The sequence below is a fragment of the Acomys minous genome (genome assembly GCF_964271855.1).
Source record: "Acomys minous genome assembly, chromosome: 9".
NCBI lineage: Eukaryota > Metazoa > Chordata > Mammalia > Rodentia > Muridae > Acomys > Acomys minous.
In genome coordinates, this window is record NC_140490.1 from 36,933,051 (window position 1) to 36,949,196 (window position 16,146).

The 16,146-nt window shown below is 46.3% G+C and overlaps 1 protein-coding gene across 2 annotated transcripts in view; it reads left to right on the plus strand.

Moving 5' to 3' along the window:
- SLC28A3 (solute carrier family 28 member 3) overlaps positions 1-13,523 on the plus strand; it is a 57,686-nt gene extending 44,163 nt beyond the window's left edge. For both annotated transcript variants that reach the window (XM_084794551.1, XM_084794552.1), the window contains 6 exons: positions 2,779-2,947; positions 4,130-4,327; positions 9,570-9,651; positions 10,398-10,496; positions 10,729-10,840; positions 13,136-13,523. In XM_084794551.1, the coding sequence (XP_084650677.1) occupies positions 2,779-2,947; positions 4,130-4,327; positions 9,570-9,651; positions 10,398-10,496; positions 10,729-10,840; positions 13,136-13,262 (787 nt within the window). In that variant the 3' untranslated portion in view covers positions 13,263-13,523. The remainder of the gene's footprint in view (positions 1-2,778; positions 2,948-4,129; positions 4,328-9,569; positions 9,652-10,397; positions 10,497-10,728; positions 10,841-13,135) is intronic.
- Positions 13,524-16,146: the final 2,623 nt, after the last annotated feature.

The following is a 16,146-nucleotide window of genomic DNA, read 5'->3' on the forward strand; positions in this document are numbered from 1 at the left end:
TTTTTACTCTCAGGCCTTTTATGGAGCATGCAGGATGACACCTAGCTGAGTGACAAGTGACACTTGTCTTACTGTACACTTGCATCATCTCAGTCAGAGAGAATATGTGGATAGGAGCCCAGGGTGGGGTGTGCACCTGGAAGCTGGCACATGGGAGGTAGAAGCAGGAGGGTTTAAAGAGTTTGTATGGTCTATCTGAGACCTGGTCTCAAAGGAGGGGGGGGAGAATAAATGACATGTGGCTTAAGGTTTTTATGACATTCAGGAAGGTGTAAAGAAGGAAATTAAAAATGCAGAACAGCAGGCAGTATCTCTAGGCAACAATTTCAGTGCACTGCACTCTGTTCCAGAGAAAGCCAAGAGCCAGTGCAATACACAATTATCACTCCACGTCAGTGAACATCCTTGCGTTGGCAACAGTATACCTTCTGCTGACAGGATGCTAAGTGGCTGGCAGATTGCATCTACCATAGTGGTACACAGGAGAGATGAAGAGCAAGAGGCTAGGACCTGTGTCCTAGGGCCCCTGTGCCCAGGACTCAGAACTTCAGGGGATTGATAGGCCAGGACTTTGGCTGCTGTTGTCACAGTACTTGTCAACGCTCAGCAGCACAGCAGCCTCCATGCCCGGGATTTTGGGAGCACTGGCCCCATACAAGAGCTTCATCTCTGCTTGGGGCCACAACCCAGGCTTCTCAGATGGTGGTGGCTGTAGTACAGGCCATGGTGGGCATTCGCATAGCCAGCCAGGCTTTCCGTGTCCAGCCGCTACTGTCTCTGTGCCTCTTGGTACTGGTGAAGTATTGGCGGAGCCCCTCAGTGACGTCCATGTTGCTCAGGTCACATTCTACCGCACCATCTGAATCCGACTCCAGCTTTTACTCTTCGCCCTTCCCTCCATTTTCTTTCGCACCGCCCTCCATCTTCTCTTAAGGATGCCTGCGTCCTCCTGCTGCCATGCAGAGGCTGCCCAGAGCTTTTAAGATAGAAAGCACCGCAGGGAAACGCCTGCCGGGCCATGGGCTGGCCTTGAAAGTTCCAAGGATGGCCAGCCTCAGAAGCAAGAGAGTTCCAGGGAAGAACTCCATGGGAGAGAACCATGGGAAATTAAAACTGGGATCTCTGAGCTTTCTCTAGGCATTCTGGTGGCTTCACATCCAAACCACTGCCTGATGATAATCTTGCATATATCTCTGATTGACAAAGTCCAAATGGGCACTTATGGGCATGTAGCTTACAGATCTAAGGCAGTGGGTAAAAACAGGCCTAGTTCTTGTTGTAAGGAGCTAACATCTCTTTCTTTCTTTCTCTCTTTCTTTCTTTCTTTCTTTTTGAGATAGGGTTTCTCTTGTAGTCCTGGATTGTTCTGGACTAGCTTTGTAGACCTTGCTGGCCTTGAACTGACTGCCTCTCAAGTGCTGAGATCACAAGCGTGTGCCACCACACCCAGCCATAGCATCTTTTTCTTTTTGTTTTTTTTTTTAAAGATTTATTTATTGTATATGAGTGCTTTATCTGCAGAAGAGGGCATCAGATCACATTATAGATGGTTGTGAGGCATTGCTGGGAATTGAACTCAGGACCTCTAGAAGAGCAGGCAGCGCTCTTAACCTCTAAGCTATCTCTCCAGCCCAACATCTGTTTCTTAAATGTTCATTTAAAGTGCTTCTTTAAATGTGACCTCTGCACATCCGTCCCCATCATACACACCATTCTCTCTCTCTCTCTCTCTCTCTCTCTCTCTCTCTCTCTCTCTCTCTCACACACACACACACACACACACACACACACACACACACACACAGTATTAGCAAAGAAATAAGCATTTAAAATATTGCATAGGCCGGGTGGTAGTGGTGCACGCCTTTAATCTCAGTGCTTGGGAGGCAGAGGCAGGCAGATCTTTGGTTCAAGGCCAGCCTGGTCTATAAAGAAAGTCCAGGACAACCAGTGTTCTGTGTAACAGAGAAACCCTGTCTCAAAAATACACACACATACACACATACACACACACACACACACACACACACACACACACACACACATATATAATCACTCCCAAGTCTTGAATATTAGGTGCATATGAAATACCAGTTAATATCTCAGTTATATTTTAAGCCTTACCACTCCTCCTGCAATATTCCTAGTTATGGATAATGCAACTATTCCAAACACTAAAATGGGAAACATTTTTGGTCTTTGATGGTGTCTTGTGTAAGGTGTGTTGTATGAGGACACAGTCCTGTAGGGGAATGGTAAAGGAGTGGATAGATGATTTTAGGGGCAGACCTCTCAGATGGGAGGGGGGATTCAATCTTTAATAAAGTGGGGGTGATACAGCCAGTCTTTCAACTGCTGGTCTGTGATGCCAGGAGAGTTTATAAATGTTCACTGGTTGCTACTTTTGATAGTTTTAAAAGTTACACACTTTTGTCGCTTCTTGTTTTTTGTTTGTTTGTTTTCTAATTATAACTGCCACAATTTAAAAAGTACTATTGGATCACAAATAGGAGCGGGTGCTTAGCATGCACAAAGCCCAGGATTTAACCTCCACCACCAAGAAAAAGGTACTGCAGCAGCGGTGTCCCACATCCACACCGCTGAGAGTCAACAACCACAAACCCCACAATCACTTTAAGGCTGTAAGAGACTGAGTACTTGGACCAAGCATGTGCCTAAGCGTTCACCTGTTGCCTGGCAACCATGATTAGGCCATTGTCGTGCTGTAGGTGCAGAGATACTCCTCATTAACCCTAGAATTTTCATTTTCTGATGAAGTGATTCAAGGAATCTCCTGGAGGCGGCTTCCCAGGGCGCATCCTCATCCATCCCCCTGGTTGCGAACATCGCTGTCAACCTGATTGCCTTCCTGTCCTTGCTGTCCTTTGTGAACTCAGCCCTGTCCTGGTTTGGAAGCATGTTCAACTACCCACAGCTGAGTTTTGAGGTATGGCTCTGTCATGTTTTGTTTCCGACTACCTTAGTTTAAAAGTAAGTTTAGAAGCCAGGTATGGTGGCTCCTGTCTTTAATCCCATCCATCTCTTAGGAGGCTGAGATAGGAGGATTGCCAGGAGTTCAAGGCTAGCAATGGGCTACAGTGTGAGATCTAGTCCAAAAAAACAAATCATGAAAATGTAGCAGCCATCCCTAACCAGCTGTGCTGTGCTCGCTCATGCACTATAGAAACATCTCAGCCGCCACCACCCCACCCTCCCGCTCCTGTCCTGTCTTCTGTCACCCTCTCTCCCCCCAAACCACTTGTTGTCTCCTGGCCTCTTCCCATGAATACATGCTACTTGGGATGCTCTAGTCTGCTTCCCATGCTATCACAGAACACTGGACTAGGAAGCTTATGGCACACGCCTTTAATCCCAGCAGAGGCAGAGGCAGGCAGATTTCTAAGGTTATCTACAGAGTGAGTTCCAGGACAGCCAGGACTACACAGAGACACCCTGTCTTGAGAAACAAAAGAAAGAAAGAAAAAAAGAAAGAATGAATGAAAAGGGGGAAAGGAAGAGAAGGACAGGGGAGGGGAGGGAAAGGGAAGGGAAAAGGAAGGAAGGAAGGAAGGAAGGAAGGGAGGAAGGAAGGAAGGGAGGGAGGGAGGAAGGGAGGAAGGAAGGAAGGAAGGAAGGAAGGAAGGAAGGAAGGGAGGAAGGTTGGTTGGTTTATTAAGCTTGCTATTGTGAAGGCTGAAAATCCAGTCTACGGATTATATTTGGTGAGGGTCACACTTAGATCCATGCATGACAGAGAAGAGAAGAGAAGAGAAGAGGGCATATTCAAAATGAAAGAGGGTGCCAAGGAGCTGACCTTCTTAAAACAAACAAACAAACAAACTTACTCAAATTAATCCACCCCACAGAGAACTAACACAATATCACAAAAAAAAGACACTCATTGGTCTTAAGGGGCTGTGTACCCATTAACATCACACGTGGGAATCAAACCTTGCCACCAAGTTGTTGAAAACCAGCCCTGTGTTCCTAATACACAAAGATGGCACCTGAATGTAAGGGGCTCCTCCTGTGCCAGGAAGAGCAGCTCTGTCGCTGAGCCTGGGCTAGAGGGGGGAGAACTGGAGGCAAGCCACCATCTAACTAGTGACAACACCTCTGTCCCTTGCAGCTCCTATGTTCCTACATCTTCATGCCCTTTTCCTTCATGATGGGAGTCGACTGGCAAGACAGCTTTATGGTCGCCAAACTCATAGGCTACAAGACATTCTTCAATGAATTTGTGGCTTATGACCACCTCTCGAAACTGATCAATCTGAGGAAAGCAGCTGGACCCAAATTTGTGGATGGTGTGCAACAGTATATGTCGGTATGTGGAATTCTTTGTCACACAAATGCATTGCGACTTATTCTTCTGTCTGTTGGGAATGTGATTGAAAGCGGAACAGAACAATCCAAAAACTTGATTCTGTAGAGTTCATAATGAGCGCAGCACAATTTTCAGCCACATTATCTTGACCATGTGATATTTGTGTGGAGAAAGAGACAAAGAGGGGAGGGGGGAGGGGGGCTTAAAGGCTGTAGACGCAGACCTAGGGTCACATGAGCTGGAACTGCATCGGTGTAGCAAGACTTATCAGGCTCCTTCTCTGCTGAGAGTGGTAGGTCCTAAAGGCAACAGCACTGAGGACATAGCAGGCCCTCTGCTAGTCACCTTCGGGTCATGGTAACACAACACCAAGGTAAGCAATTTAAGATAAGGGAAGTTCATCTTGGCTCATAATTTCAGAGGTTTCAGCTCATGATCCACTGGCCTTGTTGCTTTTCTGTGGAAAGCAGTTCATCAAGGTAGAAGCATGTAACAGAAGAAGACTGTTCACCACAAAGCAACTGGGAAGTAAAGACAGGGAAAGAGGAGGAGACGGAGTGCCAGGATCCCCTTCAAGGGTGTGGTCCAGTAACCTAGCTTCCTTTCCTTGGCCTGACTTCCTTCCCAAGTTGGCTTCCCTGTTGCTGTGATAAACACCATGGCCAAAAGCAACTTGGGAAAGAGGGGGTTTACTTCAGCTTACACTTGCAGGAAAGCTCATCACTGAGTGAAGCCAAGGGAAGGAACCGAGAGACTTAGACCATGGAGGAACACTGTTTACCAGCCTGCTCCTAAGGTCACACTCAACTAGCGTTTTTTACACAGGCCAGGCCCACCTGCCCCGGGATGGTATTGCCCACAGTTGGCTGAGGCCAGCTGATGTAGGGAAGTCTTCAGCTGAGGGTCTCTCTTCCCAGGTGAGGGAGGTGGACAAGATAAGCTGTTGCACCTGCGGAAGATTCTATCTCCTCTTTGAAGGATATTCAAGCACCAAGGATAGTAGGGCTTACCTTCTGGCATCACGAGTTCCAAGCTGATCATAAAAGCCTCTTCTAGCATCATGAGTTCTGAGAAACTGACTACTTGTCACTCTATGCCTCACTATTCTCAAAAGATAATGAGGCACAATAGCTACCGTGAAAGGGAGGAGGGGGACAGAAGGTTTATATCTGTGAGGGGAACCATGGGGCAGTCGCCAGGGAACCATGCAGAGAGGTGCTCATGTCTCCTTAGACTTCGATGGAGTGAGGAGCTACCTTCAGTGAAGACATATTTGCAGCTGAATCTCCAATTATTTCATCCTAAAGATCAAAACTGTCTCATAAAGAAATGTAGAGAAGCCAGACATGTGGCCTGTAATCCTACCACTTGGGAAACAGAGGCAGGCGGATCTCTGTGAGTTCGAGGCCAACCTGGTCTATTGATTGAGTTCCAGGATGGCCAAAGCTACACAGAAAAACCCTGTCTCAAAAAAACAAAAACAGAGAGAGAAGAAACTAAGTAAAATGAACATTTCTAATCATCCCTGCCTATCTCTGAGAGAATCCATGTGAAGTCAGTGTCCCCAACACTAAAGTATAGTGCCCAGTATTGAGATCCTGGCCCAGGAGATCATTGCTTCCCACCTGGGACTCCTGGACTCCCAAGGACCAGACATACGGATTATATAAGTGAAGCCGCCTCCCCAGTAGAGTTCTCATGATTTTGTGGTCACGAGCACCATGCCCCACAAATTGATAAGTATAGTTTCGTGGGTTTTCTGTCCTCACTGTTCATTTTTCAGGTAACCTAACAGTGGGACTTGGCCAATTGTGTTCATTGTCTGGATGCCACCTAAACCAGTTGGTTTTCCTGCCCAAAGTAAACAATAGGCTAAATTAGCTGACATGTTTTCCACTTCCGCATTGCCAGGGGAAAGTGCTTTGGTTAATGATGGAAGCAAGCTGCCAGTTCTGGCAATACTAATTGGTTCTCTGAAAAGCCTGTTGGGAAGGAGGCATTCCCCCAACTGTAGCAATGGTTCCATTTGGGAGGGAGCCCAGCCGAAGGCAGGCACACAGAGTACACGCGGAAACAGCTCGATGGCCTCTGCTATTGTTGAGTTGCAGTGGGAAAAGCAAGTTATTCCAAATTTCTGAGCATCTTGGCTCACACACAGGAGACCGTTGTATGCCTAGTTCAACCCATCTCGTTCCACTGCAGAATCATTTACATTTGGGGGAGGAGGGAAGTGGCTTCGTCCCACCCTCCTTTTCTACTTCTGATAAAACCATACCCAGCCAAGTCTACACACACCTCCCCCCCAGACCCCTGTCAGGTGACAGGTTAGCGGGATGTGGCCATTGCAGAGTCAGGTGTCTCCTATGGGGTCTGTAGAGGAATGTTAATTCAGAACATGGCTGTTCTGGCAAGGGATCATATCCAAAAGCCTTCTAGGTCTGTGTGATCAGGCTAGAATACAGACACATCTTTGATCCAGAAGACAGAGGCACACAGATCTGAGTTCCAGGCCAGCCTGGTACAGAATAGCTTAGGTAAAGAAAATCTTAGTTCTAGGAATAGTGGTACATGCCTTTAATCCTAAACGAAGGCAAAGTTAGTTTGGAGAAGGAAGCATGCGTGTTTGAAAGTGATGTCCAATCGAGTGGCAGAAAGGCGATGAATCAGAGAAGGTTTGACAGAATAAGATACACCCAACTCTCAGGAAAAGACAGCGGAAAGGGAAGCTACTTAAGAGGCAGTTTTTTCAGAGGGACAGGCAGTTTTACTAGGAATAGAGAGGTGGGTGCAGAGAGAAAACTCAGGTAAAGATGGAACGAGGCAGAAAATGAGAAGAAGCCAGATTAGAGCAGATTGCTGAGTTAGTTTGCGGCCAAGCAGAGCAGTTCCAGGCCAAGAGAGACACCAGATTAAATAAGTCAGCTGGGAGAGGAGTTTGAGCCAGAACAGCTGAGTTGCACCAGCCAGCCCAGAGCTCAGTAAGAACAAGCAAGGGTGAGCTTATTAAGCAATAAGTCTCAGAGGCTGAAAACATTCTAGGCCTAAATTAGATTACATGGAGGCTAGAAGCTTCCAGGGCTAGGCCTAGGTTAGCAGAAGGAGGCAGTTAGCCTCCCAGACCCATTGAGGCAGGAGAACAAAGTTACTTGAACAGGTCTGGGCCAGGGTGCTGCATCTTTTCTTCAATCAGACATGTCCAGGGACCTCTCAGGATGCAAGTATGTCCACATGCCCGTATTTACTCTGCCAAGCTTCTAAGTGGCCCCTGTTTTACCCTGTTTTGGAATAAGTTATGCATCAGTCAGTCTGGGCTTCATTGATGGGGCCCAGAAATCATTGCTGTTTTCAGTGTCCACCATGGGCACTCGTCCTACTGTGTTTATACTCAAGATGGAGTCAAATGCTGTTTGCAAAATGGAGTCTCTTGGGTCAAGGGTCAGTCTGGAAACCCACTATTTTACACACTGCCGAGAAACCCAGAGCATCCTTCAGCCTGACCTCAGGCATCCCTTTGCCAGACCAGATGTGCCTTGGATGTGCAATGGTCCCCTGAATCTACAGAAACTTTTGTACTCGGACTGATCCCCCAAGAGACACTTATCAGGCTGTGTAGCCCCTCTTGAGTAGGAAGTGAGCCCACCTGCCACATGCTCCATTTTGCTAATGGTCTGTCTTGCCCCAGAGAGGATGCTCACTCTTCTGTGTCCAGGGCACTCTACGTTCTCATGAGTCCTCTGAGCTGAAAGACAAAGGCAGGCACATAGGGTGGCCAGATTGTAAGGAAGCACCTGTCATAGCCGAAAGCTTCCTGTTTACCAATATAATTAACTACCTTCCCCCATGGCTCTTAAAAGACAATACTCCCCAAAGACCTATAAGCAACTAACGATTTTTTTTTCACTGTAGCTATAGTAATCAGCTTTCATTATTGTGACAAAACATGTGAGATAAATCAAAAGGTTTTACCATGGTTGCTTTCAGGCCAATGGCATGGCACGTGCATAGGGGAGGAGGTCAGGAATCAAAAGAAAAAGCTCAATGTTACAACAGCCCCTTTCTCCAAACCCATCAAGCTATGGATCCATAAGGAACCATACACCTCATGAGGTCAGAGCCCTCACAAGTGGAGTGTCTCCCAAAGACCCCACCTCTGAACACTGCTTCACCAAGGACCAGGCTGCCAGTGTGAGCATCTGAGGGACATTCAAGATCCAAACCATAATAATCACCTGTGTGTTTGAGTAAATAGACTGCATTAGCATCCATGCCATCATACATACTGCTTTTCCTCTGTGGATGAGCAGTAGTCTATCTTAGGGATACCCACCGTTTGTCTGTCCAGTCCTCTAATGAGGACGCCTGAGGTGTTCTAAATGTGAGGCCCAAACACTCAGGAGCAGGCGGCCTGCGGGCCTGTGTTCTATTGCTCCTAAGGGCATAGAAGCAGACAGTGACAGATGAATGAGACAACTGTCTCAATGGACCCATCCAGGTAACCCACTGAGTCTGCTGTCTGTGCTCTGTGGGCCCTGTGGATACGTCATATGATCTGTTTCTCTTCAAGGGTCATGCAGGCTGCATGCCTTACCTCAGTGAGGCTGCTGGTTCACCCGGAGCAAGTACCATGCATGAGCACATGGATGCTTTACATCCTCAGCATACTTATTATAGGCAGTGTCTTTTTTTGTTTCAGCTCTTAAAGAAAGATTTGTTTTGGCCGTCTGTGGTTGGCTCCTCCCTGGTGACTAACATTAAGCATCTTTCCATTTGCTTATTGAGAGTTTTGCATATCTTTTGTGGCAACGTATCTAAAACTTGGGCGGTAGTCTTAATTGTTGAATTATAGAAGCTCTTTATATATTCTGAGTAAGTCCTTTGTCAGATAAATATAATGTAAATATTTTCTGAGACCAATTTCTTATCTCCAGCAATTAGCACTGTGCCAGCTATAATACAGCAGGTGGCCAAGTCAGATGTAATATTAGAAGCGATTAATGAACAGGAAGTAGCATTTCTGGATGTCAAGGCCACTAATTCCTTGTCTGTTTTAAAGAGTTCCTTAAATCTAGACCCCCTCTTTAAACGCTCCTACAAAACTCAATAGCACAGGCAAACAGTCTGATAGTCTACAGTCTGTGCTTATTATCAACACTTATTATGTAGTCAGTGAAGCCGGTTGGGATGTCAGATTTCTGAGGGTGGATCGGATCATGTACACATCACTGCTTTTGCTTGCTTTCAGATTCGTTCCGAGACCATTGCGACCTACGCCCTCTGTGGTTTTGCTAATTTTGGTTCCCTAGGAATAGTGATTGGCGGACTTAGTAAGTGCAAAGAATATACTCTTCAACTACATGTGTGGCTCTTGTGCATCTATCCTGATCTGTAGTGGTGTGTCATGGAAAATGGCTCTCCATCAGCAGTCAAGTCCTCTTAGGGTCTGTGTTTTACCCCTGCTATGGAATACAGTCCTCCTTTGTACACTCAAGAATTCAAGACAAATATGTCCAAACATACAGACACTTCTCCCAAGCCGATGATAACCTCAGTCACATGTTTACCAATGCCCGTAGCCTTATGACAGTCATCTGAAGGGGAACGCTGGGGCCCATGGAAGTTCACTGTGGAAGATGCTGTCATTCGTTACATCATTACACCATTCATGACATCAATGGTGACAGCTAACTTAGCATCTCATTTGTGAGTGTTCCTGGTAACCCAGGACTCTGTGGGCCCTTTAGACAATAGTTCTTCTTTCTCCCTTCCTTCCTTTCTTTCTTTTTGTTTTTTTTTTTTCAAGACAGGGTTTCTCTGTGTAGTCTTGGCTGTCCTGGAACTCTCTTTGTAGACCAGGCTGGCTTCGAACTCACAGATATCTGCCTGCCTCTGCCTCCGCCTCCCGAGTGCTGGGATTAAAGGTGTGAGCCACCACGCCCAACTCCCTTTAGGCAATCTTTTGACTTGTTTCTTTTCAATTGACCCTAGAGAGTCCAGACACAAAAGAATTATCAGAAGCTACAAATTTGGGGTTTCTAATCGACCTAATCTCAGAAACCTCTTTCTCCTCCAGCATCCATAGCCCCGTCGAGAAAGCATGACATCGCCTCTGGAGCGATGAGGGCCCTGATTGCTGGGACCGCTGCCTGCTTCATGACAGCCTGCATCGCAGGTAAGCCATCCGTCTTTCCTGCCCTGGGTGCCCACAGCAAGGAGGCTTTATGGGAGGCAGGCTCACAGGCTGCCTATGCAGCATATGCTGCAGCAGAAAGCTGAGAGTCAGAGCTGGGCCAAGCACACGGTAAAGTGAAATGCGTGGGATCGGGTAGAGAAGCTGAGAACAGAAGGAAAGTTCTGGGATCTTGTTCAATTGTGACAGTAAACGGCACTCTGCTCCTTTCCAGGCATGCTGTCCAGCACCCCCGTGGATATCAACTGCCATCACATCCTAGACAGCGCCGGGGCACTCAGCAACACGACAGAAGTGGTGTCGTGCTGCCAAAACCTGTTGAGCAGGTACTTTTACTTATCCTTTATGGTCTCTTAGTAATGACCAAGTATAACCGTTACGTACTTTTCCCAGGGGAGATGTGAACAAGCATCTGTTCACCCCAGACAGGACATCGACAATTCCTCAATGCCCTGCTTGGTGAGACAGTGAGACTATTGGGCTTCCTTATAGAAGTGTGGGTAGCCTCAAAATGGCTGTACCAATGAAGTCTCATGCAGCACAGCTGATGGAGTCCCGCCTCCAACCAGCCTTCCATCTGCTGCGTATTCTAGTCCCTCCCAAGATCATATGCAAGTGGTCAGTGTAATTCCAGGTGAAGGCCTCTTGAAATGCCAGTTTCTCCATTACTATTGCCATAGGCCTGTCTATAGTGGTATCACTACCCTTACTTGGTTGCCATGACTACTGGGCTAAGCTCATCTCTTACCGTGATGTGAGCCGTCAGGCAGATAGTGTGGTCATGTTATATTTGGAGCAGGCAGCCATAGTACAATCCCAGCATAAAGACCACATCCATTTGTTTTCATAACCTCCCTAACTGTATAATTATCATGTGAGAAAACTTACAGTATTCCTAACAACCTTGCATCTTTTCTTTGCAGATAAGACAGAACCAAAACACTTCCCTAGACTGCTCCCAAGTGTTTAGTGTGAATCCCTGTGAATCACAAATAAGATAATGTCTAAGTTAGCTGTCACCATCAAGGTCTATGCCCAAGTAGCATTACACACTTGGTGTGAACGAGCTCACATATAAGTTGGGCACAATCCTAGTTTTCCTTTGCATTTGACACAATGAAGCCTTAAGGAGGCTGTGTATTTCAGCAGTATTTGTCCCAGCATGAACAAGAGAGGAACTTCAGCCTGGCCACAAAGCCAGTCCTTCATTACTGCTGCTAGACTCAGGTCCCCAGGCCTAGTGACCTCAGTGGAAAGGATTTGGGTGAGACACACAGTGTAGTATTTATTAAAGTGTAAAGTGGAGCACCCTCAAGAGAGGAAGGTGGACAATGGCCAGCCTACATTTTTAGATTTTGTGCTATTGTTTAAAGTCCTTTCCTGGGGAGTGTTTTCCTGTCCCGGGTGATTGGCAGGCCTGTTTAGATTAGTTCTTAAAGGGGAGGGCAAGGCTTGGTTCTTCACAGGAAACCTCTAACAGATAGAGATACCAGGATCTTCCGGGCAGTTTACAATGTCCGGTCTCCACCCACGGGCAAGAGAGGACTCAGATCTCAGTCAGGACCACAGAGAACAGAGCAGACGCAGACGCAGAACTAAAGAAAGGAAATGGAAATCCGTCAACACGGCCACGCTTCCCCAGGAAGCAGCAGTACCCTGCTTCCCCAGTCTAATCTGGAGCTCGCCTTTCATACAGCAGTGTAAAATTTAAGGCAGTGCAATTGTGATATGCCCCCCTTCCTTTGCCTGTCGCTAATTTGCACTTGCAAAATTAGCATGTTAACACTGACAAAGGAAAGTAGGGGTAGAGACTGCTTTTTGTGGGATGGAATCCAGCCTCGATGACCTCCAGATTTCTATTTTCTAACTAGCTACCTTCCTGCCCGGTTTTTTTTGTTTGTTTGTTTGTTTGTTTGTTTGTTTCCTTTCACTGCCTCATTTGCAAAAGAAGCAAGGTGGTCCTGACAGCGTGGCGTTAGGCAACTGTGGAGGGGACACTAAGCTACCGGTGACTGATGCCAGCGATCTCCACCCTTGACAGCTTCCCTCTCCCTAACCAATGCCCTCACTCCACCTGCTCTTATTAGTGTACAAGAGGTTTTTTTTTCTGTTGTTGTTGTTGTTGTTGTTGTTGTTGTTGTTGTTATTGTTGTTGTTGAGATTTTGGTTTGGTTTTATGTGTATGAGAGGCTGCATGTACGTCTATACCCATGGAGGCCAGAAGAGGGCATCAGATCCTTCTAGGGTTGGTGTTACAGTTGTGAGCTGCTATATGAGTCCTGGGAACTGAACCTAGGTTCTCCAGAAGAGCCAATACTCCTAGTTGCTTAGTCTTCAGCCCGTATACAAGTAGGGGGGGGGGTGTTGTTTGTTTGTTTATTGATAAGAATTAATTCTACTCTGTCATTGCTATTTTGGAAAATATAGGGGGGAGTCTTCTAGACCACCCAGAATTTGAGAACCAAAACTAACCCTATGTGTCTCTGTCTTATATCCATCGTATCTAGACTGGGAACAAGGAAACCAACTTTCTGCTCGGTTCCATTTTCTATGTATCATTGTCTACTCCCCCCTGGTTCCCATCTGAGACCCAACTGATGATTTCATTCTGTGTCCACCAGCACTGTTGTCAAGGGACTGAATGAGGTCATCCCGGGAGGAAACTTCAGCATCTACACTTTGAAGAGCTGCTGCAATTTGCTGAAACCATCAACCCTGAACTGCAGTTGGATCCCGAATGTCCTATGATCTCAGCCGTGTGTCCAGCGGGACTCTGTGCGCAGGCGCTGGATTTTTAGCCCTGCAGGGGATAGGAATCTATTGCCCCGGACTGATAACGCCATCGTGGACTCAGACTTAACGGCAAAGAAGGAAGAAAGTCTGGAGTGAATCCTTTGGAGTTCCAGTGTCTCCCTTCTCTTCTCAGACCGCCCTCTCTCCATGAAGAACTCTTACAATGATGTCCCAAACTGAGGTGTGATCTTCAGTCCCAAGAACAATGTTCTCCGACTTTCTGTTTTCAAGGCATTTCATAAGAAAATGTGTGTGTGTGTGTGTGTGTGTGTGTGTGTGTTATGATAGCTTGGGCTCTGACTCAGCCAGCGTACCCTCTTATGGAGCTCTCAGTATGGCAAAGTAATGTGATTTCAACACATCTCAAGCAAGGTCATTCCACCTTCACTCAAGGTTATCTGAAACACCCTCGTTGTGACTCTCATGTGAGGGAGGGCTAGTGTGCAATGACCCACTTACTGGCTATCCTCCGGAAGTTCTCCATAGACCAGGAGTCCTTCATAAAAGCATGCAGGCCATATGGGAACCAGTATGTAGGTTCAAAAACTTTAAACACTTATAAGCAGTCAGCTTACATAAACCTATGTTGCAATGATTACCCCAAACTTCAAAATCTTACAAGTATCTCTTTTACTAATATGTTTGAAATGCTCGGTTTCAAGATTTTAAGTCTCATGAACTTCAGAGACTTGTAAGCAGTCTGCCTACGTCTTTTTAAAGCTAACATTGTATTTTTAAGAAAGGATATCTTTTATTTGATGTTTGGCAATTTTAACACATCCACATGTTGCATCTTGATCATACCTACCCCAACTCCCACCCCACCCCCACTCCTCCTGGACATCTCTCAACATGTCCCCATGTCACCATCATGTCCTCTCCTGTTGCTGTTTATTTATAAGTAAGGCCTAATAAATATTTCTTATTAGGCTAATTATCATTACAGTGGTATTTTCTAACCTGCTATCAATCAATAAAACACAGACACCTGTTATTTTTTAAAATAGCCGTGGTTCATCTGGAGCAGAGCAGATATTAATCCCCTAAACTACCTCCCACATTAGGGCAGGTATCCCATACCCTGCCCGAACCCCATGCCATCTGCTTCTAATTCTTGCCAATGCTCTTCATCTGGGCAGAACCCTCCATCCACGCCAGCCATGTGCTTCTTCCTCCTGCTCCTCCTCCTCAGGTCCCTCCCTTCAAAAGCCAGGGAACTTTAGCCATGCCTATCCCATTTGCCCTGCCCAGGTGTGTTGGCTCTTTATTGATCAAACAGGAACAAGGTTTTAGGCAAGGTTACAAACATTTTGGGGGACATGAGTCTGCTCCTTTGGGCAGCAACCAGACCAAACCCCACACTCTGTACCTCACGTAGTCTAGTGCTGCCTGCTAGACCAGTGACCAGTGTTGGCTTGATCTTGTGCAAGTAACTATAGCTACAGTTAGTTCATGCATGCAGAGTCCCCGTCCTGTTCTGAGGACAGCATTTCAGAGCCCTTGGCTCTTACACTCTTCCCTCCCTCTCTTAGGTGATACTCTGTGCCTTGAGGAAGTTGATAGAAATGTCTGGTATGGGGCTGAGCACTCAACCCTCACCCACTCTCAGCACATTTATTATTATGAGCCTCTGTGTTGTTGAATTTGGGCTTAATCTACACTGTGTCCATTTCCAGTACCTGGGCAAAGAAGAAGCTCCTATGTGGCGCTCTCTGACCTTAGGGGAATGTGTTGAAACAACACGATAGCTCATAAAACCTCGGCTAGCTGGTGCACTCCTGTAAGCCCAGCTCTCGGGACCTGAGACAGGAAGATTATGAGCTCAAAACCAGCGCAGGGCACATAGAAAGACTGTGTCTCCATGCAACAACAGCAAACTGTACAGCATAGCAACACTCTTCCTTTCCATACTGTGAGCCAAAGTCAGTGCTGTAACAGGCACCGTGTCTGTGGCCACAGATGTGCTGCCCTGTCCCAGGAGGAGAATAGTGCACTTTTACCATAGACTATGAAGGTGCCTGGCATCCACGTGACAGTGACATCTCTGTCACTGTATGGATAGACCTGCTGATGTGCAATTTTGTTATATCCTTGATGATAAGATTTTAAAGCATTAGTCCTCAATCAAAAAGGACATGTAAGGACCAACCATGAAGAAAAATCAGTGCTGCCTGAGGTGGGAGTGCCTTTCATGTCCTCAGTCAGTGAAACACCAGCACCACACATGCTCACTGGGTGTCAGCATTCTGGAGATGTCAGCAGAGCACGCCTTAATGAAGTCAGCCTCGACGCTGCATAGACCACTCTATTGAAGGGAAACCTCATGGTCCCCAAGGCAAACCGGGACTTAAAAGGAAGAGACTTGGTGAGGAAAGGGTGATGCAATACCTTAAATAATGTATTCTGTTTCCCCTTCTGATCATGCACAAAAGCAATTTAATTTTAAAAAATCTGTGTGTAACTAGTCAGGATATTTGTTGTTTTTGCTTTATGTTTGGCAGTATGGAAGGAGAGGGTTACATGTCCAAAGGACTTTTTATCCCTGAAGTAAATAGATCAAGATATTTCTGATTTTTTTATTTACATCAATCTTCCTCTGTCCTTAGATGTCAGGAAAGTCCATTTGCATGCCCTTGTAAGCCTTAAGGTCTCACTGCACATAGGGTATCACCACAAGTGCCACTCGTTCATATGTTGGCTCTTCCTTGTCTGCACCTTCTCTCTGATGCTTTTTAACTAATGGATTTTTTTTCCCTAGTACATGTTGTTCCTGAGAATCCTTGAGAGAATCTCTTGGCTGCTTCTAGCATGCCTGTCTGTCAAGCTATTTTTTAAATTT